Genomic DNA, 27,387 nt, shown 5'->3' on the forward strand with positions numbered 1-27,387 from the left:
CCAGTGATTTACATGATTCATGAACTTACAACTATTTCAAGTCTAGTTTTTAAGTAAAAATATCGATACACCATTTCAAGTTAGAAGTTGCTATGACATAAAATACTTTTGGTGTTAAACTCTGTTTTATGTTGCAGAATAATGTTTACAGAAAATATTATTATTTTTCTTTTTTTTATTATTTATAATAATATATATATATATATATATATATATATATATATATATATATATATATATATATATATATATATATAACTATAATATAGAGTTTATACAAACACACATGACAACCCTTTAGAATAAGGTGTACAGTAGTTTTTTTTAAATGGCAATTACATTAAATTACATTGTTATTCCTTTTGTGCACCATTTACATTTGTATGGTCAATCTTGTTTAAAGGTTGCAGTTTGTGTTCATGTTTTGGGTTAGTCTTATCCAAGGACTGTGCTTTGACTTCATTTTTTAAAGCCTTAAACTGTTTGAAATTAATAAAAAACACTCTCCCTATTTCATACACTATATGGACAGACCTTTTTTTTTTAGTTTTTCTGTTTCTTCTGAAATCAAGGTTCTTAAAAATCCTACTTTTGTTTAAGTAAAACTCCACTGTCCCAAAAGTATTCTTATTCTACATCTGGCATTAGGCATGGTGACAATAGGTTTGTGTTTATCTGCTCCAGAGTGTCCTGTTCTGTTGGCAATGCTGTTCAATGGGGAATACATGCATTTATTAGAATGAGCCTCCAACACACCTCCCACACCCAGGTAGTTCAGAGTGCTGAATCCGAGATCTTTTCATGACCTGGGTGAGAGAGGTGTCCTGCAGTCATATTCAGAAATTTTGGAGGTAAATGTAGAGAGTTCTGTTGAAGTAAGGGCTGGACATGTATAGACGGGACCAGGTTTAAGCATGACTGTAAAAGAGTACACAATGTACAATGTGTCCAAATCTGAAAAATACTGAAAATAATAATAAAACAAAAGTGCTGCAGTGTATTCATTTAATGGTCATTGTATCGTAGTAAAACACAATGAAAAAATATCGTACCACAGTACGCATTGTATCATGAAATTCACTACAACCCTTCTGTCTCCTCTCTTTTTCTTAGGCCCCTGGAGCTGCAGTATAAGTATGGCAATCTGAGTAAAGGAGAATGTAAGCCTGGCTACTCGGAGGCCAAGATGACCTCAATCTATCCAAAGCAAGTTTGTGTGTTTTTTCTTCTTTTTTGCTCTCACTCTACAGCATGATTACTTGGGGGTTGTTCTTTTTGCCCTTACACACACACACACACACACACACACACACACACACACACACACACACACACTGCTTTTCTGCAGTGTGACTCAGCAGCTCGTGGAGTCAGAGTAAAGTGAATTTAGGAAATGTGGGACACTGTAGGCCTTTGTTAGAATCGATCTGTCTGCCCCGAGGGCTGCTTTCTAAACTGACCTCCGATCCATAGCTCTCAATTCTTCACACGCACGCACACACAAAAACAGACTCTCACACAGTGACTCGTGCTGTAATTCACCCAGTAAGTGATTGTGTCATGGATTACTGAAGGATTTCTTTCTTCTTTTCTTTTTACCAAAATCCCAGTTTCCTCACTGCACTGAAACTGTGTGTGGTTACTGTATTAAAATACATAGTTTGGCACAAAAAAAGCAACTCTACACAGTTGTGTAAAGAAGTTCCCAATGATCCTAAAAAGTCATGACCGAGCTGTCATCGACCCTTGCCACAGAGCTGTAGAAGTACAGGATCTACCATCAGAAAGGGACTGCACACGTTTGATTTTCATAGGAGGTGTCCAAGGAGGAAACCTTGCTGTCAAGAAGGTTTGCCAGAGAACACCTAGACAAAAAACAGAAGAACAGTGGTTGGCGTGAACCAAAAACATTATTTAATTAAAAGAACCCATATCAACTGCGAAGCATGGCGGTGAAAGTGTCATGGTTTGGGGCTGCTTTTTCTGCAATAGGGCCTAGAAAGCTCTCAAACATAGAATCAATTAGGAGAACAATGTGAGACCATCGGTCAAAACTAAAGCTTAAATGTCATATAGATGAAAGAATTCTGCATGGAGGAGTGGGAAAGCCTTTCTCCTAGTTGAGCACCTGTAGATCATTATAGGAAATATCTAACTGATGTTTTTAGCTAAGGGGAGGAAATGCTATCTATTAGGGCTTAGGGTCTCCTAACCTTTTGCTCACAATAATGTATAATTACATTTTACCAGTTTTTTAAGGCATTCTTTCAGTTTTCTTGGTTTAGCTATATTACCTCCATATCTTAATGAAGATCAAATGTTCATATGTTATGAGTATGTTTATGAGTTTATAAGTTATGTGTCCTACGTTTTTCACTTGACTCTATAGAAAATTATGCAGGTCCATTTGAACAGGGCTGTCAAAACCTCTGTATACAGCTGTAGCTGTGCAGTGTCTATTTTACTTGTGTCTACTTCAGAGACCGAACATGTCATAGCTTTCTGACTACTCTTACGATAAGACATTATACAAGCATTAAATGAAACATATACCAAAGATTTATCCCATAAGTAATATATCAGGCATGTGTTTAGGCCCGCAGCAAGTTTCCCCTCTGGTTTCATGTATGTGACATTGGCAGGATCTTGTAGCCTATTTTGTAAAAATAGTGCACAATGATGTGTGCGTGGCTGTTTTTAACCCAACAGTGCAGTGCGCCCTGAGGCGAAGCTCCTGTAGCACACGAGAAGCAGAGAGTGGCATAAAAAAACACAAGATATCCTTTCTGCCTCTAAATAATTTAGCATAGAAAAAGGCTTCACACTGTGAATACACCGCACCACTATGTGCGTGTTTACTTAAGCTGTGTTATAAAGAAGCTGTACCGCCCAAGGGACACTGACTCGCTTTTAGCGGCCATGCAGGGGGGCTTTTTTTGGCCCACAGTACTCTGCTGAGATCCCTGTGCGTGAGAGAAACGCAAAGACCATCCAGATGATTGGTCTCATTAAGGCCTACAGACACGCAAGAACAGTGCAGTGCCAACCATCCACCTTTACACAACTACTGCAATTTTTTTAAAAGCAGTTTTATTGGATTATGGCTGGTTAGCAATGAAACTATTGTAAGAAAGGCTCTGATTTAACAGGAAAGTCCCACATGCCTATGTTTGGTTTGGAGAGGAATAGGCTAATGATCATGCGTTATAGAAAATGTAAACAAAGTAGTCATTTCACATTAATATTCGACAGTCAGCAAAATATATCAGTTTAGAATGTGTAGTTCTATACACACATCACACACAGTGCTTTCAATGCAGCGTTTTAATGACGCTGACTGGGAGCAAAAGATTAGTCCAGTCAGTCGGACTGTATTGTGTGATGTTAAACACACTATAAAATGATCATTTTAGACAACCAAACAAAATAAACCAGTATGTCACATTTCTATAAACTGTTTACTAAAACAAAATGGTGATTTCTATACAGCCTGCAGGTGTCGTGTGGCTGTATTATTTATAGAAATGCAAAAGATCAGATCAGTATTTAGCATTAAAGTATCAGATCAGGTATCTGATCAGATTAAAGTATCTGATCAGGTCCGAGCAAAAACACTAAAGCGGGACATCCCTGTAAAACAGTACAGAAAGCACATGCGCAACTCTATTAGACTGGAGTTTCCAGTAATCTTGCAGCTCCAGTTTAAAATGAAATGTCATACCATTTTCACCAAACGTGTCTCTAATAATCAGTCTACTATCCAGTTGAGGTGTCCAAACCATTTCTTTAAAATGCTGTTGCTGTTTTTTTGTACAGAATGCAGCATTCATACAGTTTGGACTGAGCTGTCGTAGGCGTGAAAGAAGGGCAGTAAGAAGGTATCATTTGTCTTTATTAGGGTTGTTTTTCGCAAAACAGGGAGCAGTTGAGGCAGAGAGGAAATGACTCTTAACTGTTTTTCCAGGGTTTTTGTGATTTGCTCTTGGAAACAGTTGGATATTACCTAATTTAGTGTGATTTCGAGAAGTAACTCCCAGTTCTAATGTATTTAAAGTGGAGATACTCTGACAGATCTAGCCTAGGTTAGGCCACCAGTCAGATACATAGTAGCAGACTTTGTGTGGTGTTACAGACTAAACTTGTGGAATAAATTGGTCATAACCTCAGTCTTTGGGCCATCTGTTTAGTCTGTGAGAAGCCCTTTTTTTTTTTTTTTCTTTTTTTTTTTTTCTTTTTTTTTTTAAACCAAATCTAGAATGCAGCGGCACGGGTCGTCTTCAATGTTCCTAAATTCAGCCATGTCACTCCACTGCTGCGTTTTCTTCACTGGCTTCCTGTAGCTGCTGCCCGCATCAGATTCAAAACCCTGACGCTGGCCTACAAAGCCAAGAACGGACCAGCCCCTCCATACATGATGGCAATGGTCAAAAGCCGATCCGCACCTAGAGCACCAAGTAAGGCTCGGCCATCCCTCAAAATCCACGGAAGACAAGAGTCCAGGCTTTTTTCTGTCCTGGAACCAAAGTGGTGGAACGAGCTTCCCCTGAGGGTACATTTACATTTACATTTATGGCATTTAGCAGAAGCTCTTATCCAGAGCGACTTACAAGGTTACTCGTATTACAGAGGTGGGCCAATGTAGTGTTAGGAGTCTTGCCCAGGGACTCTTATTGGTGTAGCGCAGCATAGTCACCCAGACCGGGAATTGAACCCTGGTCTCCCACATGGTGTTGTTGTAACGCAATGGTAGGTGGTGGTGTTATCTGTTGCGCCACACCAACCACGAACTACAGAGTCGCTCGCTGTCTTCAAACGCAGACTGAAGACCCACCTCTTCCGAAAATACTTGGGCAAATAACAGAGTGGTCTCCTTACTGACTTGTGTTTAGTAGTGTCTAAACTTAGAGGTATCTTTAAATTATTAGTCTATTGAAACTAGCTGAGGTAAATTGGGTAAATAGCGAAGCACTTTTGTAAGTCGCTCTGGATAAGAGCATCTGCTAAATGTAATTGTAATTTCTCACCCACAGACAGCATGGGTTACATATCAGTTTCAGAGCAGTCACTGAATAATTAGTGGCAAAGTGGTTATGGGATAATAGGCTTAATTTACCTTTTGCATTGTGTTGTGAGATTCGGTTTTCAGTGAATTGTCAAAAAATGAACTCAACAAATGCCCTTTCTGTCTGTTTATAATGCCCCCAAAACTGTGATTTTAGGTATTTATCATCTAGTGTGATGCTACTGTTGCAATGTATGTATTTATTGTCATTTAGGGTTCAGTTGTGACCGATTCACCACACAATGCGATTCGCAGCTAACACTGTACAAAGAAGAAATTGGGCCTTTTGTATTCAGCAAATGAAGTTTTATTGTGATTGCACTTGTTCTAATGCACCATAAAGTGACATTAAAAGAGTGTCATGCCAGCCAAATGAATTCAAATTGATTCTCCAAAAGCCATGGCACACTGCTGTTTAAAAAAAAAAAAAAAAAATTATATCAGGTTAAAAACAAATATTTATATCATCAAAACAGCTTTTTGTATATCAAATTTGTATCAATACAGCTTGATTTCAGTCCACTGCAGAATTGCACATTGCACTGCAATATATGAAGGCACTGTAGAGTGTTTGCAAAGCTTGTAAAAAATGCCCAGTGACATGGGCATGGATTGAAAACAGAAGCTTTGAGGTGTGTGTGTGTGTGTGTGTGTGTGTGTGTGTGTGTGTGTGTGTGTGTGTGTGTGTGTGTGTGTGTGTGTGTGTGTGTGTGAAAGAGGGGCTGGTGTGACCTCGGCGCTAGTCCTTACAAACGCAGTGCCTTTAAGTGGAGCCAGATGGTAACACTAAATAGACCATTACATGTTAAATGTTTGTTGAGACACTAAACCTACAAAACTTAGTTAGCCATGTAATTTACATCTGACACGCATAGTTGAACATGCCCTCGGAGCGCTCTAACTGAGTTTGACTTCAAATGTGAACTGCAGACCTGGAAAAATAAACATGAATTTAACAATAAACGCTTTAGGCCATTAAGGGTAGTACTTACTAATGCATGCTTAGATGCAGCCGTGGAGACTGCGTACTGCATGTCGTCACTGTCAGAATGAGACCGAACTCCCTTTTTTTCTGTTTTTCCCATTTCAAAGTGACAACTGTACTTTACCTACTATACGAATTTGATGGAATGAACCAAAAATGTTGTTCTTTTAAACCATACAAGTCCCCCCCCCCCCCCAAATGTTTTTATATTTTTGCGTACATGTTAAATCTCCCTAGTGAACACTGTCACTCGCCATGTTATTCAGCAACTTCCACTGGCACTATCCTCTAATGCTGCATATTAATAATGTCCTTTTAACAGATCATATCTTTTTTTGCGAGGCAAATCTTTGTAATGTCCTTACTTTTTCATTTATGGTGTTTAGGAGACTTCATTTCTCTCATTGTCCAAAGCTAGTGTCGAAACAACCTTAATTCAAGATAGTTTGAGCCATGACCCTGCTAGAAAAGAGTACCCAATAAATCTAATGCAACAATTTTTAGGCAACTCATAATTCCTACAACCTGAATGTGCAGATTACTAAACTATGGAAAACCTGTGAAAGACCAAGAGAAGTGTGAACACAGTAAAAGCTTTTAATAGAGGTCAGTGCTGAAAGAGGTGGGATTTCAGTTGACATTTGAAGATAGCAAAAGACTCTGCTATTCGGACACTCAGAGGGAGTTCGTGCCACTACTTTGGTGCCAGGATAGAGATGTATTTGTGTAGCAAATGATTTATTGATATGATCTATTTGCTGACTACTGTGTTGTTAAGAGTGTTGGTTCTGCTGGGCTTAACTTCTGCTGGGATAGAATAATATTTTCAGTTTAGTTTCCCCAGCTGATGATGTCCTATATAGAGAACAGTGAATAGAGAATGTGGGGGGAAAAAATAATCAGACCCTGCAAGACAAATGCACAATGCGACATGCAGCACAGGCCTTTCATTTTGGTCTCATTGACTGAGCTGAGAGAGAACTGTCGGATGTTCTCAGAATTGTTCACCTATTGCAGATAGTCATGTCACGTTTTAAAATGGACCATTGAATTTAATCTATAGTTTGGAAAGCTCAACAGTAAGACCGTAAGTAACCGTCCCGTGAGGACACCATAGCAAGTGTAATACGGAATGTGATTTACATTTGATTTGCAATTGTGTACTATTGGAATGTAAAGCGAGTGCATAGCCAAGTGACCGTGACTAGCCATCTAAAGGGTTAAAGTGGATTCTGTGTGCAATACTGAGAGGATGTCAGGACTCTGCAGCATGTTTGGAGTTGGATATTGTAATAAGTGTAAGAGAATGTATGTTTGTGTGTGTGTGAGAGACATTCAGGGTCACCGGGCCTTTAGAGAAAGCTTGTCTTTTTCATTTACACTGCAGCGCTGTGAGGAAGGCCAGACTTTTTCTCTGGCTCTTTGTCCACCGCCTTCCTGGGAAAGGAACGGCTCTCCTCCTGAACACCTGTGTTATTACCACATGCCATGTGTAAAGGGGATTTCTGTACATCATAACTAAAGTGCTAAGAGGATTTCTCTAAGCCAACAAGTTGTTCATATTGTAGCAGCTCTGCAGTCAGTACTAACCCTTTTTTTGTGTTTGGTAGTAATATAAAGGTCAGAGTGGTAATTATTCACAGGAACTGCGTCTGGATGGAGAGAACAAGGTTTATATTGGCTTTGTAATGGGTGATGCATAAAACTTGATGTTTATCACACAGCCGTGGACCAAACTCCATCAGCAATGTATTGGTGTTGGACTCGTAGAGCTACTAATTCAGCTAATAACTCCTTTGGAATAGTTGCCAAATGACCACTTAGTCTTTTGATTGCATCATACATCTCGAGGTTTGCTGTTCAAGTTTGATGAGAATACTATCTGTGTTGTGTTATCCTCCCATTAGAACAAATATGGCATTGAAGGCTAAGAGTAGAATAGTAGGATAATAATTATAATTATTGTTGTTGTAGTCATAGAATTATTATAATCATACATATAAGCTCTGCATAGTATTGTCATCATTATACCACATTTAGTTCCGACTTTACAAAGTAATACACTGGTAGGAATCTTATTTGTGCCAATACATGACCCAAAAATGGCGCTCCAAGTTGTTCTTTAGTTGGATCATTGGAACTTGATTCAATATGACTGCGTTTGAGGGGCTTTTCCTTCAGACGTTTGTCTGATGTTTTTGCTCATTCCACCAAACCAAACTGTTCCTGTTGTGACAGATATTCTATTGTAATGTATCCATGAGGGGAAAATGCACTTCCACTTTCCTTGAATTATGGCTGGTTAGAAACAAGACTATCATGGAAATGCTCTGTATAACTGATCGGTAGGGGGTGGGAGCATTAACATGATCAGATGGGAGCAAATAAACTTGATGAGGACATCCCTAATTAAAACTGTTTGTGCTCGCAGCTGTGGCATTCAGATTAGCAGAAATAACGATTAGTGGCTTCAACTGCCAAAAATTCAGATGATGACCAGAGGCAGCTTAGTGGAGAGCGGCAGAAACAAATATGATTGTGTTTGTTCATTTGTAAAAGATTGTACAGAACATTCTGCACAATAGAAATCTCTAAATAAAATCTACTTGCAGTCATGAGGCACCGGCTCGCCGAACTAAATTTTAAGAGGCACAGAGAAAAGTGTGCCCACGGACGAAGGGCAATTGAGCTTGTGATCAGCAGTGATAACGGTTCAAATGATTGAGAAGGCTGCCAATTGCCAATTATTGTTCGAATCGAATAATTGATTCAGTGATTCTGTGATCAGTTTGAATGAAAAGGGGGAAATGGGCAGGTCAATATAAAATTGTGTTCAGTTTTCTTTTTATTTTTTGAGTAAATTATTTTAACATTTTTGAAAGGCTCTACTTAAGTATTTAACTGTTCAATTAAACCTTTTGTAATTGTTTGGCCCTTGTAAAAATAAAACTAACAAAAATGTAAACTAAAAAGTTTCTCATATTAAACGATTAGTGTTAATTAACACGGATTATGCAATCCCCCCCCCTTCATAAAGCATTCTTTTCCCTCTCAGAAATGAGTCTAGTATAGAACAATGTGGATCACACTAAAGCATCAAATCCTTTTAATGTAAAAAAAAAAAAAAAAAACTCTCATATGGAAATATGCATGATTGTTTCTACCAGGAGAAATTTCACTTGATTCCATTGTAATTAAAATCTTGGTTTGGCACCCGGTGAACAGAACTATGATGGTGTTTGCTTTGTTGGCAGTGATCCCCCTTACCTCACTAATCACTAAATGCATTAGACTAAAACAAATTACCTGACAAATGGATACTGTGCTTGACTGTTTCCCGAAAGAGTGACTTTTTTTTTTTCTTCCTCTCCTACATTTTATGCTCTGTTCCTTCACTATCTCGGTCAAAGACTTGAGTGCTAAGTCATGTTCCAAGGTCAGATCAGGCGTGGGCTCTGCGTCATTTGTCTCTCGTTTACCCATAAACACGCAGACAGGCAAAGAATTATCAGTAATCCAACACACATAATCCCCTCGAGTATTAAAGTAGTTATCAATGGATCTCCCTCTCTCCAGCTACCTCATGTGGGCTGAAGGAGGGGGGTGTTGATTTTCCTCTTTCTGCCGTGCTTTCTTTGCCTGATTTAACTTCGCTCTCTCTCTCTCTCTCTCTCTCTCTCTCTCGGTGTCTCTCTCTCTCTCTCTCTCTCTCTCTCTCTCTCTCTCTCTCCTTTCCTCTTTTTTTTTTCTTGCAGATTCACAAAACCAGCCCCCATGTTCCTCGACCCAAATTTTAAACGGCTATCGAAGATTAGCAATTTTCCACCCCCCTTCGGCATAAAAACACAAGGTACGGTTCTGGAGTCTGCTTCTGTTTTCAGCTTCTAGCACAGGAAACAGCGTCGATCACACTAACGAGGGATTCATGCTTCTTTAGCACCATTTGGATTTAATTGACATTATTAAGTGTAATTTTTCATGAAGGTGATCTCCTGTAAACCACTGTTCCTCTCACGAGTGCTTTGGCCACACAGTCTGTTTAGACTAGTCTAAACTGTTTGCAGCAGGCCCTGGTAGATGTCATGTTTGATACTCTTTAAATCCAAAGATCATAGGGTACCCAATAAGGCATCTGCATGAAAATGTGATATAGCAGCTTTAGGACACACAACATCCTAGGCAGTTTTATCACCCGTATGTTTCTCCATGCTTCACAGCCAGTAGGCTGTCAGCACAGCTAATCAGTCTGCTGCAGCAGGACTTTTGACCCATGTGTGGACACAACAGGATTTGGAGTTAGTCTATGAGTGTTATTGCTTATTAGTTAAGTTTCTGTTGACCTTGTGTGGATGTGGATTTTTACAAGCAGTTTTATAAGCAGGCAAAAAAATAAGCTTCTGGTTTAGATATTGGGATTATTGGTGATATCATTCACATGATGAAGACAGTAATATATTACTTGTTAGTTTTAAATGACACTTTGAAAATTGCTATTTTTTATTTGAGAACAGTACAAAATTGTGCAGATGAATCGTTTTACTGCCCTAGTTAAAAGTGAAAATTCTTGGTATAAAATACCATGGATATACCTATTATCTATTATCAGAACTGAAGTTATTCGGCTGCTTTTGATTTACTGATGAGAAAGTACAACCCCGTTTACACTTAGTATCTCATCCTCGGTAATCAAATGATGAGACTCCTCAGAAATCTGATCGATGTGTGGGACAGAATATGCAAATTCAGTCATTGCACAGCAATTATTACTGGTGTTTCAGTTGTACAGGGAGGAATTTTGGTTGTCGAATGCGTATTGGAGAGACTGATGCGTTTACACTGCTATAACTTGGCTTAAATGCACATCCGAACACCTCCTGAAGTGGTTTGAGTAAGCGGATTTGTGGGTCTTGGGTGCGTTTGCGTTATTTTGTGGCTTGGTCTTGTCTAGATGTAATCCTGATACTCTAGACACATGAAGTGACCAGATGTAAACATGGTTCCTGAAATCAGTGCTCTGGGGTTCAGCTCAAGCTGACTCTGGTGTGATCCGCTGCAGGTTTGGAGGCAATCTGCTCCTGGCGCCACGCATGGGGTTGTGGGCTAAAAATCTTCTCCTATGAGAACAACTCCCTGTATGTAGGTATTCCTGCATGGTGAAATGCGTTCTTCACTGCGTGAGTGTTTGTATTGATGGAAAATAAGGAAAAGCAATACACGGATGAACCTAGGCCTACCTAGGAATACTATTTTGCAGTAATGCAATTCAGAAAAGTGATTTTTGAAGTTGCACAAACATACATATTATTGTTCCTTTCTCTGAAACAAACAGCTCTTTGTGATCACTGAGCACTTTCAAAACTGCCTCCCTGAACTCCTTGTCCTGCACATAATTTGTTGCCATCTGCATTATCCTGCTGAAAGTAGCCGTTAGAAGATTAGTAGCCCACCCTTAAGATTAGGTGTTTTGTGTGTTCTGAGATGCTTTTCTGCTTATCACAATCATACAGTTGCCATTCTCCCAAACCATTCTGGACTTTTCTCTGGTGATTTCTCTCCTGCTGCTCACTGGACCAGCCCATCTGGCACAAAGAGTCTTTCCACACATGAGATCACTATGAAACAGGGTTGCGCTTTTTTCATTTATTATATCTTTTTTTTTTAATTTAGAGTATTTTAATTAAAAGTGTTTTACTGCTAACCATTCACTCTTACACACGCTGTGGATAATGCTGTAAAATCTAAAAAAATTAGCTGCAAAAATGGCCTGTTCTGAAAATCCTTTTTTGATGTTACAAACCAGTGAATTTACATTTATGCATGACTGTTTAGCTCTGCTGTTCTCGTTGATGTCATGCAGTGTGTTCCAGTGGCCTGTATTGCTTTTTTCAAATGTGGCAAAAAAACAAGGCAGCCAATCATATGATTGACAAGTTACTGGAACAAATGCAGCCTGTCTCCTCTCTCTGTGGCTGGGATGTTAAAAGCCCACTTAATTCGTTCCATGTTTTCTTGAGCTGATTACCTGTTCTGTGATGTATAAGAATCCCAGTAAAAACAGTGATATGAGTTTTGTTTTCATTAATTACCTTTATTGACACATACACTGCGTTGACAGTTTATTTGATCCACCTACCTTCGTTATTGGCTACAGTTGTTATTGGAAACATCTACACTATAGGTGCACTTACAAATACAGATTGTAACCCATCTGTTACTGGACAGTTGGTTCATAGGACCGCCACTGACCCAAATATTTTATTTATTTAGAAAACATCCCACTCTGGTCATATATCCCTGATCTCATCGCTTCTGCTGTTGCACTAAAGTGCAGCAAAGCCATCCTTCTTGCTCCAGATATCCAGAGAGATCCTGTTTTGTTCTGAATTTGAGTGACGTGCTTGGGTGTTTGTGATTATACTGGGATCGCACAGATGTTTGAAAAACAGAGGAACGAATTCTACATATAAGATACAAAGTTATTCCCAATTCTCATGCAAATGCCTGATTGACAGCCGACATGGACTCTTTAGTCCAGTTGGCTTTTTTAAAAATGTGTTTTATTTATTTAGCTTTTTGCACCACACAGCTTTACTATAGGTAAACTGTATACACTATGGTAAAATGACTAACATACTAGTAGATTACTGCTTTTGAATTAAATGGCCACCCAATGGTCAGTAACTGGGGTCATTAAAACAGAATTCTCTTGGAGTTTGTGGTCTTGTGTGTATTTCCAGCCTTTCAGAGTTAGTTGGAACATGGATCAGATTCTAGTACTAGAACTAGGTTTTAAAATTTCTCATTGGGAATAGAAGAACTATTTTTTTTTTTTTAGGTCTCTACACCTAACCTGAAGCTTTTGCACATATTACTGCTTGCATATTAATGTGAATTGCATTACCATCTTTGGATTTTTCTGTCTATTTTGGAAAATGTCCTCAACCTTGATTCCTGTCTCCTGTTGCTGTTTGGTTCAGTGGAGATGGCGTGTTTGTGTTTATAGACTTGTTCAGTAATAGAACTGTGTATTTGGTGATGAGTTTTCCACTGGTTTCATGTAGCCATCCCTGTTTCCATTTTTAGCTACTGAGCAAATATTTGGAACATTTTGAAGAACGCTGTACTCCACATTTCCCAAAAGAATTTTTAATTAAAGTAGAAGCTGTTCATTTTCTTCGGAAGAATGCAATTAACTTTTTACTTCACTTGTGGGATAAAAAAAGGAAAACATTTGTACACTTTAATCTTTGATATAAATTGCATTTGTTCCACATGCCTGCTGAAAGCTGGACTGAGAAGAGTAGCCTAAATCTATATGCAAGTTCATTTGTTCGTATTGCTTAAGTGAAATAATGAATCGAGTCAAAACAAACACTTACAGTGCCATGGAAAAATATTTTTGCATATTTGTCACACTACACACATGAAATGTTATACAAGACATTGAAAACATGAACAATACGAAACACCAATTTCATTTTCATTTCATTTACATGCCCACTTTTGCAAAATTGCTGAAGTTCAACCACACTGAAGGGCTTTCAAGAATAAACTGGCAGTATAAGTTCTGTCACCGCTTCTCAATTGGGTTCAAGTCCAGACATGGATTAGGGCCCTGGGATTAGGAATAATTGTCAAGAGAAATAGCTGTGTTGCTTTTTAAGCCATTCAGCTGCTCTTGTGCTTTGAATCGTTGTCTTGCTACATAACGGAGTTGCCCTGGAGTGTCCGATCACAGACTGATGACTGAACATTCTCCGTCAAGCTTTTCTGGTAGAGAGCCCAATTCATGGTATTTGGGAAGTCACCCAGGCCCTGAAGCTGCACAGCATCCTCACACAATCTCACTGTTTAAATGCTTGAATGTGTTAATTGTGCCCCATATGCAACAGAATCCATGTTCCTGAAAGTTTCACTAAAAGAGCGATATGCTGCTTGATCGCTTTTGGTCACCAGAGATTTTTACAGTGCAACTCTCTCTGCTTTTGGTTGTTTGGGTAACAAATAATTTATTAAATTGTTTATTTCAACCAAATTGATTTATTTTTAATTTAGAAGATCTGAAACAATTACGTTTGCCAGGCAAAAATCAGCATCTATCAGAATATGGAATGAATGCCTCCATTCATGGTCTGAAATAAACCAGACTAGTTGCCATCTCCTAACACAGTAATTAAACACAAGAAAGGAATTCGACTTGTGTGCACGAGCCCTTCATTGCTGACTAAATGGCACCAGACAACTAAATGTTTATCTACATTTGAGAATGCAGAAGCTGTAGCGCCAGTAATGCATGGCCATGGCAAGATTAAGCTCAGTCACATGTATTAAGCTTTGTATGAAACGATTCCAAACGAGACTCTAAAGAACATGTGTAAACACAGAAGGGAGTTTGACCAGGTTGAGAAGGTCCTGGGAGCTTGTGTAGTATGTATGTTAGATTATTTAACAACTCCACACTCTTTCAGGTCTGTGTGTGATTATGTAGGCCTTTAGTCTGTGTAGTGCTAATTAGTGGATTACTTCAGTTGGTGGTGTGTTTTTTTTTTTTTTTTTTTTTTTTTTTTAATTGGTGGCTTGTTATTTGGGAAGTGTATTGACACGTTCTCGCTACAGCTTGGTTTAGGTAGGGGCGCCGATTGTGCGCCCAGAAGGCATGGCATGGTGCATAACGTGCACTGTGAAAATAGCATGGAGTTTGAAATGCCAGTCGCATGAGAAATTTCATAAACACGCCCATTGGGAATTCTAAGGATAATTTCCTGTTTGTTGTTGGGTTCTTTTTCTTTTTCTTTTTTTTGTACCAGGGGCTGACTAGATAAAGTCCGGGTAATGTCCAGTACAACTGATTTGGACATTTGTGTTCACATGTACAGCTCCTCTGGGTAATGTCTGGAAAAGTTCAGGATCACCGCACATTTCTGAAGGAGCTTAAGCTTTTTTCTGGAGCTTTCTGCTTGTTATGTCCAGTCTTGGCATGTGGAGGAGGATGGAGCTTTTGGTATACCATGATTTGAGTATATATATGTAATTGTGGTGATTATTTGCAAGTTCCTAAATGCTTATTGTTGTCTTCCCACAGACAAGATCATTGATGTTATTTTAGCAGAGACAAAGAACTACGGGCTGGGACCTGAACTGGACAGGTACTGCTGAAGCACACACCCCAGAGCTCTTTATTTACATATCATTTCATTGAAATTGAAATATATATGTATATTTTGTTTTCCAGTTTGAGTTGTAAAAGATGCGTCATCATCGGGAACGGAGGCATCCTCTCCAACAAATCCTTGGGCTCCAAAATTGATGAGTATGATGTGGTCATAAGGTAGGCCATGCAAAAATAGGCATCATGTCTAAATATGTACGGTCATATAACATAAACTGTCTTCATAGTTTATAGCCCTTAAGTTATTTAACAGCTATTTGAGCTAGCAATGCTCAGCGTTAAAGTGTGCTGATATTCTTCTGAAATGCTTTTTCCTCATATCTGTCTTACTGCACATTGTATCTCTGTAGTTACATTGTTACTGTGTTCCAAATATTGTGATCAGAATTGTATTATTGCCAGATTAAGAGTGGGCATGTTTTGTTGTTTATTTTTGTTGTATTGTTGTGTTTACTGAAGTGGTTTGTTTGTTCCAGCTTAGAAAAACACCTTCTCATCTGCTCATAAATGAAATCGGGTTTAGAGGTACTTTTAATGTTTTAATTTATTTATTTATTTTTTTTTTTTGGTGTGAATATTCTCAGGCTGAATGAGGCTCCAGTGAGCGGCTTTGAAAAGGACGTGGGTTCCAAGACCACCATGCGCATCACTTACCCAGAGGGGGCCATCCAGAAGTCTGAACGCTATGAAAAATCCTCGCTGTTTGTCTTCTCTGCCTTCAAACCCTTGGACTTCAAATGGCTCAGGCAGATGGTGTTCAAGGAGAGACTCGTAAGTCAGACCACCTCAAATTATAAAATGTTTATAAAAGCCTTTAATGATTTAATTACTCTTTTAGCATTTAATAAACAATGTATGAGAGATGCATAATATACCACAATTGTGTACTGTCATACTTATTATTTTGATCACTGATGAAACATTAGCCATTTTCTTTAAGAATTTGTAATGAATTAATGATGTTATAAGGTATTGATATTTGGAGACTCTCTTAACTTTGTATTGGGTTACAGTATGCTTTTAATGGCAGGTATTAAGTCTGTTTTTTGGTTACTCAACTGTAACCATAGCAGTTATCCAGATATTTGCAGTTTCTGAATGATGAAAAGGAAAGATTATGCAATCTACATAGTATGAGAAAACTGGGATTTGCAATATGCAGGACATAAAGGATTTAGTCTGTCCTCTTATGTAATTTATTTAATTGCAGTCTTGAGTCAGTGATGCCAGTAAGTGACCGCCTGCTGCAAAATGTGCATTAGCAGAGCTGTTTCTGGTCAGATATTGAGTGGTCATCAACAATAATGCTGGAGTAGGGGAAAAGTTGCTTCAGACAGTATTTACTGCCTTTAAAGCGAAGATCGTAATGTGATTTGGCATGTCTAATAGCAGAGGTACATTTGTTCAGCAGTTGTCTAACCGTGAACCAGTGGTCTCTGTCCCCAGTTCATCTGGCAGTCATCCAAGCTTTTTTTTTTTTTTTTTTTTTTTTTTCTTGCTGTAAGCAAAAGGAAAACACATCAAGCTTTTTTCTTTGTTTTATTTTGTCCAAGAAATGTACTTTGGATTATATTCCAAAATTCAATTAATTACGTTCCCACCTTCAGATTAATTCATGCATTTAGCATTTTTTTTCCCTCATTACCCAAGCATGGCTGATTGCATTGCTAGTGACAGCAGAGGGCAGCGTACCGCTAGCTCTGAAAGCTTTGGAGTTGGAGATGAAGGATGAAATACCTCCTGGGAAATTTACTTTGAGGATTATCACATTTAAATGGATTCCTCACATTCCCAAGTCATCAGTTGAAGGCTTAAAGGATCCTAAAACAGCCTGCAGCCACCAGTCATTAAAGTGACACATGTATTTGAATTCATGTTTTCTGGGTTACTGCATGTTATGCTTCATGTCTCAGTGCTGTTGCGACCTGCATTGTTCCAGTCTTTCTCACAAAACATTTGGGACAAGTGCCCACATGCTTATGATAAAGCAATTATAGATTCGTCATGGAGATATTTGGTACTGACGCTGACTGCCGGCTAGTTTAAGTAGCAATTCGCATTCTTTATATTTGTACCTACGCTGCCTGCCAAACACTGGAGGGCCCTGGCTTTTTTAGATCATTTCAGAAATCAGCGAGTGTATAAATAACTAAACATATCAAACTGAATGTTGGCCATTTTGCAGTGCATAATCACAGAATAACTACAACACTAAAGGAACAGCAGCCAAAAGCCCTACCTTGGGAAAAAAATGGCAGAAGATAAAGTATTTATCCTGTGGTTGTGATGTCGGTATGCATCAGCACTTGCACAATCCACAATCCAATGGTCAAAGCATTATTTAGACAAAACGTATTTATACCAAGAAAGATGCCATTTTTCTATCTGTTTGTCTTTTCTTTTTCTGTATGCATACACACACATTTCATCTCTGTTGATGTACATGCATGGGAATCCAGAAAAACATCTTGGGCCATCTTCCATCTGGGAGGGTTGAGTGCCCCACTCAAACATTTTGTAAAATGTAAGTTGGTGCATGTGTCTATTAGCTGACCATACAGAATTAGCTATTAGCATTTGTAGCTGTTTAATGACTTTTTTTGAAAATGATGCAGTGTTGCATCATTGTGTGATAAGGGTGACTATATAATTATTTTTGTATATATTTTTTTTTTTTTTTACAGATGATGTGATGTTAGCTTCTGGAATTTGCTGGTGTTTCTTTGAATTCATTCTTCCCTTTACCAGTGAAATATTCCTGTGCCTCTAGTTGCAACACAATCTCAAATCATGATTAATTTGGCCGAGTGCTTCATGGTTGGAGAGGTGTTCTGTTCATGTTATTCTGCATCCTTTTTTTTTCTCCAAACATCCTTGTGACTTCATCAGTCCTTGGGACTTGTTTCTCAAGGGCATCAGACTAGTTCTTGATTGTCTGATGCTGCGTTTTGTGCCTCAAGCTTTTTCTTCTGACAACTTTTCCATGAAGACTATATTTTAACAAGCGCTGCTGCTGCACAGTAGAACAGTGCACCACCCAACAGTGCACCACACACTCGATTCTGCTAAATCTTCCTGAATGTCGGTCAAACAGGGGTTTTGATGTGCCTATCTAAAAAAAAATCTTAACAGTTTTGTCTGAAAGTCTTCCAGATCTTAACTTTACTGCCGCCATTCCTCTTAACTGACATTTTCAATGACGATTCTTATTGAGGAAGTGCTAGGCAGCTGCTGATTTGAGTCACATTTCTAAAACTTGCATAGCCTGACATTTCATTATGTTGGTCAGCAAACCATAGCTCTAACAAGTTGATTAAGGTCTCTTTTGTATACGTTATGTATGAGCTCAGATCTCCTGGGTTGCTTATAATGTTGTTGGTACTTTTTCTTTTCATGCTAAAGTTGTCCAGAACATAAAGTAAAACTATTACACTTGCTTGTTTTTCTTTGTTTTGTCTAATTTACCTGACATCCCCAAAGTTTTTCATGCCACAGTACATACAACCAAAAGACTCGCAGATCAGCGGTTTATGCTAACATGGTGTTGGCAGATGTTTTTTACAGTGGAAAGCAAACCTCATTGGGGGACAGTTCTAAAGAGGGTGAGGTGTCTGCAGACTTTTGGACAAAAAAAAAAAAAAAAAAAAAACTAAAATTGCTCTCTTCAACATCACTTTATTCTTTTCTCTACTCGGGTATTCCCACACACTGTGAGCTCTATCGTGGTCAACCGAGAGGAAATCTTTTGTGTTTTCTCTCTTTGTGATAAGAGCGACTGTTCAGAGAGAGGAGTGTGTGTGTGTGTGTGTGTGTGTGTGTGTGTGTGTAATGGAGCTGTCTTTGTGTGGCAGTCAGTATTGCATTCCCTCAGGTGACTGACAGGTACTTAATGATGTGCTTAATCATCGGGGCTGGGAAGGAGCACAGACTGCTTATCTCTTCGAGGGAGGGCTGGGGGTATTGAAGCAGCTTCTTGTGTGTTGTCTTCTAATGCTAATCGAAGTGGGTGCACACACATCTGGCCTCCATTCTGTGGGTGAGGTACCGTCCCATGGTGAAAGCGGACACCGCTGCAGTGTTGCTGCAGTTACACCGGACACCCAAGGACACGGCTGCGTTTTCTGAGCTTTTGGGATGCTATAGTGTTATAGGACACTTTGGTGGATGAAGAACTGCTGTGGAGTGTATTTATTATTTTTAGGAACCACACTGTTGAGCATTTTACAAAACAGAAGAGATTCTGTTTATTCTCCCTTACGTTATGAGGGCTGAAGGATCATGTGGTACGTGAAAACACAGGCTAAAGATCAGTAAATGGTCAAATTAACACAACCCTACCTTGCTTACAACAAATATTGTTTTCTAAGGTTTGCTTCTTCAGTTTTGCACTGAACCTAAACTGATTGATAAACTGTCCAACAAGACCCATTTTATGCTGATAAATAACACTTTTGCTGTCTGTCCTGGCATTTGCACCCCTTAGATGTTCAAAATTCAGTTTTGCTGTCTGTAACTTTTACCTCAAGCCTCTTGACTGGCTCTTTTCTACTCTGCCCGCCCCTCGCTTATTGAACCGCTAACATGCATTTTTCAGAAACCATCCTGACACTGAAGGTACACTTTTAAGTACTGTTATGTCAGATAGACTTGCATAGGTGGTTTGATCCTGAATATACAAGCAACTGTGTTTAACCTTTTTTTTTTTTTTTTTTTTTTTTTTTCAAATCTATGGCAAAATATCCTAGCTTATCCAGCTACATCTGGGGCACAAGGAAAGTGGTGTACCGTTGGATTAAACTGCTCTTTCAAGGAATGGGCAGAGCTGTTTCCCTGTTAAAGTTTATCCTGTTTCAGACAGGACAGTAACCACACAGAGCCCACACACAGCTCAAAGAGGGGTAGAAAGGCTCTTTATAGCTGGAGATGAATGCAGTGTCTCCCTATAATCAGATAACTTTAGTAGATCAGACTCATTGGCCTTTTTGAGAGGACTTTACAGAGCAGTAATCCCCCCGTGCAAGTCTGCTGGGCAGACTGTAAAAGGCACCTGTCTTTAGTCCCGAGATAACATGGTGCATATCCTTCTCCATTAGAGTTCCTCCCTAGCAGGTCAAAGAGCCATTAGGACTGGCTTACAATAGAAGGACAGATGGGGAAAGTAAAGGAGGAGAAAACGTGCCTTCCATTTCACCGAAACCTGCAGTGTGCTCCCAATGGGAAGGAGCTTTTCCACATTTTATTTAAGATCTCCCTCCAGCCTAGGGGCTTATTTGAGGCAAAAAAAGATTGGTGCAGAAAGACTATCAATCATAGATCAGCCTGCAGAAGTACATGGGGTTGCATTTAGGAGATTTGGCCCCTTGTTTTTATGCACAGATTGATGAATAGCTGCGATTTACTGGAAGGCTTGTTTATGTAAAAGGTGGCATCATTAAATAAAGATTTAGTTTTTTGCATCGAGATTTCATTCAAAGGAAAAAAATGCACGGACAAAACAAATGAAGTGATTTTTATGAGATAATTGTTTTCCGTTTGGATGTCTTTTACCCCTTTGAAAACACTGACTCTCCTTGACCCGTGTAGGTGAAAGACTGTTCGTTCAAGTCCTCCTCGATTCTGCAATCAGAAGACTAATTTACACATGAAATTGAGTGGAACATCCCGGTTGAACCCTTTTAAACTATGTGAATTTGGAAGGTTCTACATTTACTTATTAGTCCTCAGATCAAAACATTGTTCAAGGAGATGCTGATGAGGATAATTAGGAGGTGAAAGGGAAAGTAGATGTTTTTGTACTGTGCGTGCTCTTTTCATTATTCTGAGTGATCTGTAGAAGCTCTCTTCAAAGTCCTAGCTCCTCAGTGAAGATGCATTATATTGTAATTCGGCTGCTTTCCTCTCTGTTGGTTTGGAAACGGTTGTTCTCACGAAGGCTTTAAAAGAGTAAGTAAGAAACAGACTCTTGAAAAATAAACAAGAACAACCGAAATGTCTGACTTTAAATGATGCGCTGTAAAGGTTTGAATTGATTCAGATAGGTGGGCTGTTTAGAGACGAACTTGTGTGGTCTGCTGTAGAGAAATGCTGCCCTGTCTAGCAGAAGCCTCGAGTCGTGTTAGGAGCTTTAGTCGCATCAGCTGTTGTAGATGAGACTGGCTGAAGCTCCTTCTGCCTTTGAAGTTTGAGAGAGAGAGAGAGAGAGAGAGAGAGAGAGAGAGAGAGAGAGAGAGAGAGAGAGAGAGAGAGAGAGAGAGAGAGAGAGAGAGAGAGAGAGAGAGAGAGAGAGAGAGAGAGAGAGAGAGAGAGAGAGAGAGAGAGAGAGAGAGAGAGAGAGAGAGAGAGAGAGAGAGAGAGAGAGAGAGAGAGAGAGAGAGAAAAACACAACAAACACTTACATTAACATAAACACAAACAGGTGGGCACAAACACCAAGAACAATAAGCATGAGTGACCACATTTTCATCACCTATATTCTCCATCAGTGATCCAGGGGACTATATTAGTTCAGAGGTCGAAAGGTTGGGATTACGCCCTCACCATTTGTTTGCACCTCCAATATCACAAAACTTCACATGAAAGTTTTTGGACAGGCATGTCCTCATTCTTACTTGTTTGAACTGAGACCTTGAATAAAGTGTCTTGAAGATTAAATGGGGATCTGGATTATTAGTATAGATCCCAGCCCTGGCTTTAGGGTACCTCTACCCTGCACACACTGGCTTGTTTTCCTTGTTCTTACGCACCCAGCCCAGCTAAGTCAATTTTTTATAAGCTGATTTTAAGGCTGATTAAAATTGAGCTAATATCAGAATGATAAAAGTTGTGTAGGAACTTGCGTAGCAAGTATTTGAATCTGAAAACCAATCTAATGAGGAAGTCTAGATGTGTCTCATTGTCATTATGGCATCTGTATTTTAACCTGGCTTATGCTTTAAAATGATTGCTTGCTTTCAGAGCCTTAAGCTGTCCTCCACAAATGTACTCATTTTTAGATGTGAAGGGCCCAGGAACATAAATATGGCTTGCGACTAATGCCATGTTAGTGATGCTGGTTCAGTAGTGCCACCGATGTCATGATGGTTACTGTCGATGTTGCCGTCGCATTGGCGATGTTATCGCCTTTTAACAGCAAAATGTAGCTCTCAGACCATCAGTACCAGAAAATTTATTTTCTAGACAAAGAAAAGGACAGTCCTGGTGCATGCGAGTTTCAACAAAGTCCATCAGTCAGTCAGTCACTCAGCCAGTCAGTAAGTGAAATTGCCTCTTCTAGGCCAGCTCACTAGGCCAGCAAAAAGTCACTTAGTGTCAGAAGCTGGCCAGAAGCACCTTCAACCTGAAAACCTAATTTGTGCCTAGCTTACCTCTTATTCCACCACCTGGTTTTGGAACCACTGTATATCCTGAATAACTATGACCATGCACAGGCATTCATTAAGTTGCCACTTTATTCGGTGTAGCATGTGCCGATTCCTTTGGCATTAAGAACAGAGTGATTTCCATGTTAGTGAAAATGAAAATGCTAGTTTAGGAATGTTGTAGCATGCTGACACTGTTGCATGCTGCGATTTGCTTCATATTGGACAGCGTTTCCATACTGTAGACACAGGATTCTTTGCAGGCAGATTCAAAGCAAGCTCATTTGATAGAGAAATCACTGGGTTACTAATTGTGCCTTGTGGTATTGTCCACCATCACATTGCCACCCGCAGCTTGTATCGTTGTGCCTACACAGGATTGTTTCATGGACTCATGTTTCTTTCACCAAATTCAAATTATTCCATTTGCATAGAACAAACGGAACCAACCTTTTCCCCACTCAGCCGGGGTACAGTTTTGAAGCTCTGGCCAACATGCTCTCTTGTTTTCCACAGACCACATCGGCACCTCACATGGTATGTTTAGTGTAAGGTGTGGCCTATAAGGGGGTGTGCTGTGATGTTCTATACACAAGGGTGTTACCAGAATGTATTCTCGTCTCTGGTAGTTTCTTGGCTTTAGCTCAAAAGTTGTAGATGTTGGAACATGTGTGAGGGCAGGGATAGTGCGGTGAGGATTTGCTTGCATGCAGCTCCAAGAGCATTAGTGAGGTTGTGTACTGATGTTGGATGATTAGTTTGGAGTGATTGTATGGTGAGAACATATAAAGTATATTATTCCTGTTCTAGATGTCTGCATCCGTGTGCATTCTTTACACACAGTTGTTCCACACCACAGTGGAAAATCTGTGGGAAGGCAGCAATTTGCCTCTGGGGGTAGTATACTAAAATGGACTAATTTAATAGTTCATGAGAACCGTGGAATAATCACTGAACAGTAACCGTGTGAAATATAGTTTTACCAATGCTATTCCTTTTTACAGTATTAATCTGTCAACTAATCTGGACGCTTAGCTGCAGTGAAAACATCCAAACTGAACAGCTGTTTGTCATTATAACAAAGTGTGTGGATAAAACTGTGACAAAACCATAAGGCAACACAGCCTCACATCTGCAGTGAGTGGAGAGCAGAGTTCTATTAGTGTGAGGTGTGGGAGTCTCATATGGGCCCAGGCTGAGTGTAAAAAGGAGAACTCCAATCAAGGCCACCTAGAGACGCAATAAATGAGGAGACTCTTGGCCCCCTGAAATATGAATGGAAGTTCTCCTAAACGATCAACATGGCATCTGTTTGTGGATACAGTCAACAAAAAGAGCCAGTCGGCTTGCTGGTTACAAATAAGCCCCACTACTCAACAAAAAGAGCCATTCCTCTTGCGCCACGAGCAGAGTAGAGTCGGCGAGATTGTGGCTCTAGCCAGACAATGTCAGAATAAGTCACTAATACAAACGAGCACTAACACAAAAAAAAGTTTGAAAGTATTTTAAGTCTTTTATGTTAGCAAGAAAGTTCATTAAAACAGGGAATTTTTGTTTGTCATTTATTGTCTTCATTGTTAGTTAGCAGCGTTGACTGCAGTGCATCAATGTCAAGCTAAATTTTAAAGCTGATGGCTACATGAGTCACTTTGAGTCTGTTACTGGTTTCAGGAAAGTCCTGCATCCTCTGCTGTCCTTCCTCTTCACCGAGAGCAGTGCCCTTTCACCTGTTTTTAATGGAAGTCAAAAATGGCCGCCAAATTCAAATGTTAGTCAGACGTTTTAAAAGAAGGCAAGCTGTCGCCAGACTTTTTAAGGGGTAGTTCATGTCCGTGAGCATGAACTGCAGTGCATCATCGTCTGGTGATTCAGACAGGAGGCGAGGGTCATTCCCCCTCCCCACTCTCACAGTTACTGTGAGGATTGTCGCTGCTTATGAATGAGCGAGTGTGTGCGCGGGGTGGACACTGATGCAGGCCGAGATAAACTCTCTGGCTTTCACCTCCACACTGCCACACTTATTGAGAGCTACCATTGTCATATGAGTGATAATCTCTCTCATAACTCCTTCAGAAAGCGGAAAAACCAAGCCTTCATCAGGCCCAGAGATCAGAGGGCACTGCCATTACACAAAAATGTGTCGAGGCAAGAATTCTTTTCAACTGAGTGGAAGGGATGTTGGTGGACAGGCTTTGAGCCAAAGGGCTATGAGGATAGCCTTCTGAATGGAGTGAGACCGGCTATCTTCTGTGTGGCAAGGGTGGGCGGTTGAGTTGTGGATCACTCCAAACCACTGAAGCACCATGATCATTGTACAACAGTTCAGATAGTGTCATTTATGTGCCCTGTGTAATAAATAAATGACAAGAATGGCCTTAAGGCCGACATGCTTTCGCTTACCAGTGTCATACTGGTTTCTTTCTTTTGTATTTGTCTTGGCCATTTGTTGGTGTTGAATGTCTTACTTTGGAACACGTCACAGGCAACCATCTGCTGCTTCAGGCAGTGTACCACCCATGTAGTGCCTAGTTTGAAGGATTACTTGGTTATCACACAAGCATGTGTCTCCTCCTGCTCCTTTTCAATTAGAAAAGTATTTTAGCAAGAAAACAAATAAAGGCTCCCATATGTAGTCAGTCAGCCAGCCAAGACTCTGTGTGCAGAGTTTGCAACTTTTAGTTTTGCGCTGGGGTTAGGCTCTAAACAAAGGGTTCTACATAGTACTGAAAAAAGGTTCAATGGAACCCTTTTCAAAAGGCTCTATAAAAAAATCCTCAACAAGGGTTGCCCTGTATATGAATAAACATTTATGCATTGTTTGGCTACATATAAATGCATAAAAAGAAACCTTTCTGCTTTTAAAGGCAATGATGAATTCAATAGTTATTTATTCAAAGTGTATATTTGTGTGAATATTGCATTTCTGTTAATTACATTTTATAAGTGATTTTTAAAAACATTTTTTCTGTTGTATGTTTGGTTGTATTACCTCCGTCTGTCTTTTTCACACGACTGTACATTACAGTTGTATGTGTTCAGTGTGTAGTTCACCTTCGTTGTTTTCCATCCAAAGTTACACATTGGCAAGTTGTGGCCGTCTAAAGCAGCTGAGGTACAGGTATCCAAGTAACTCATCTTAACTGCGGAATGCACATAAACCCTCTTCTGATTAGTTTAATGGCCTTGGGGATATTGATACAGGGGCTCCTTCACTCTGTGGCTTTGTTTGCCCTTCTTGTTTTTCATCGGCTGTTTTAAAGGCCCCTCTCCTCCTCTCCCATGCCCTCCACACCACATTGCTGCAGGTATTGTTTTCATCCTCTTCAGCTCAGTCACATTTTCCATCCACAAAATCCTCACCTGTCTGCATGACCCTCTCCTCTCTCTGCCTCTTCCATTGTTTCTCTGCCTTTCTTTGGACACCCAAACATTTTAGATTAACCTTGAGACTTTTGGTTGCTTAAACTGCACTTCTAATCCTCTGTAATGTTCATGAGCTATATGTGCTCATTCCCACCAACTCTGCTATAACACAGGACGTATAGGGGTGACCATCACTCCATAAAAGAAGAATCTGACTGTTTTGAAGGATAAATCAGTTAAGTGATGTTGGATAATGTGCAGTAGGGCTTCATCAGGCCTAACATTTTGTTGTGAACCTAAGGATACACTGTGTGACCAAAGGTTCGTAGACATCCATTGTTTCTTCTGAAATCAAGACTGTTCATTTACATTACATTTACATTATTGATGTGGAGAGTGCCTGTATAGGTAAAAGCGGTGTGACCTCAAGGAGTCATCATTCAGAAGGGCTATCCGGACACTGACATATATGAAATACTGACATTGACATCAGCAGGAGAGTGTTGTTTCCACTGTTACTGTAATGAGTTGTCTGCACTTGTTCTATACCACTACACAGCCAAATAGATTTGCCTATGAAGCTACCAGACTGGGTAGTTGTAGTGGGCTGTAGTTGTATGTAGTTGTTTGTAAAGTGTGTATGTGGTAGGTGTCTGTTACTGCATGCATCTTTGGTTTCAGGACTGGCTTCAAAGGAAATCCTCCATTCTCTGCTATCCTGACTCTTCACTCATATCACTGCTCTTTTGACTTGGATCACTTCATGAATGTAAGCTTTTAAGAACAGTTTTGAAAAGAAAACTGTCAAACCAAAATCTACTCTTCTGCGCTCCAGTGCGTCCCATTCTTGGAAATGCTTTTCTTTGGGGATTATACATGGTGTGTGGGTGTGTGTGTGTGCGTGCAGATGATCCATATTGCCCAGTTTTGAATCTTAACAAAGGGCTGACAAAAAAGCCAACAAATCCAGTAAACGTTTTTGTCGTCAAAAAAGTGCAGAAGGATGTATGGTTCACACAGTGTTGCTCATTTGTTGTCACTTGTGGAATCAAAAATGGCATCTTGGTGCATTTTGTCAAAGTAAAGTGAGAGGGGGCTTATGCTATGCTGCCAGCCCTTCTCAAATGACTGGGTATTCAGTGGTGAACCGTGACTTGGAAACAAAGGAGTAAATAAATCTACCTATGCACTGATGTTGCTTGTGCTGGGTGTCATATGGAATTCTACTTGTATGTTAATGCTCAGCTAACAGCAGATAACATGTTTTAACTATTTCACATTAAACAATGCAACAGTCAAAGCTTGTAAAAGACATTCCATGTTTTGAGGACATGAGTTATTCCATAGTTTGTAATGGACATGAACAAATTGTACCTTGCATTTTACGGTTTTACTGTAGCTGTGACCAAAATGGCGTGATTAGTCTTTATTAGTATTGTGCTATATAGGT

At 39.6% G+C, this 27,387-nt stretch overlaps 1 protein-coding gene across 4 annotated transcripts in view; it reads left to right on the forward strand.

Moving 5' to 3' along the window:
- The window catches only part of st3gal3a (ST3 beta-galactoside alpha-2,3-sialyltransferase 3a), a 58,440-nt gene that overhangs the window by 16,272 nt on the left and 14,781 nt on the right, over window positions 1-27,387 (forward strand). For all 4 annotated transcript variants that reach the window (XM_072683965.1, XM_072683967.1, XM_072683968.1 and 1 more), the window contains 5 exons: window positions 1,114-1,206; window positions 9,803-9,897; window positions 15,130-15,193; window positions 15,280-15,375; window positions 15,801-15,987. In XM_072683965.1, coding sequence (XP_072540066.1) covers window positions 1,114-1,206; window positions 9,803-9,897; window positions 15,130-15,193; window positions 15,280-15,375; window positions 15,801-15,987 — 535 coding nt within the window. The remainder of the gene's footprint in view (window positions 1-1,113; window positions 1,207-9,802; window positions 9,898-15,129; window positions 15,194-15,279; window positions 15,376-15,800; window positions 15,988-27,387) is intronic.

Source organism: Salminus brasiliensis, chromosome 7 (genome assembly GCF_030463535.1).
Source record: "Salminus brasiliensis chromosome 7, fSalBra1.hap2, whole genome shotgun sequence".
Taxonomy (NCBI): domain Eukaryota; kingdom Metazoa; phylum Chordata; class Actinopteri; order Characiformes; family Bryconidae; genus Salminus; species Salminus brasiliensis.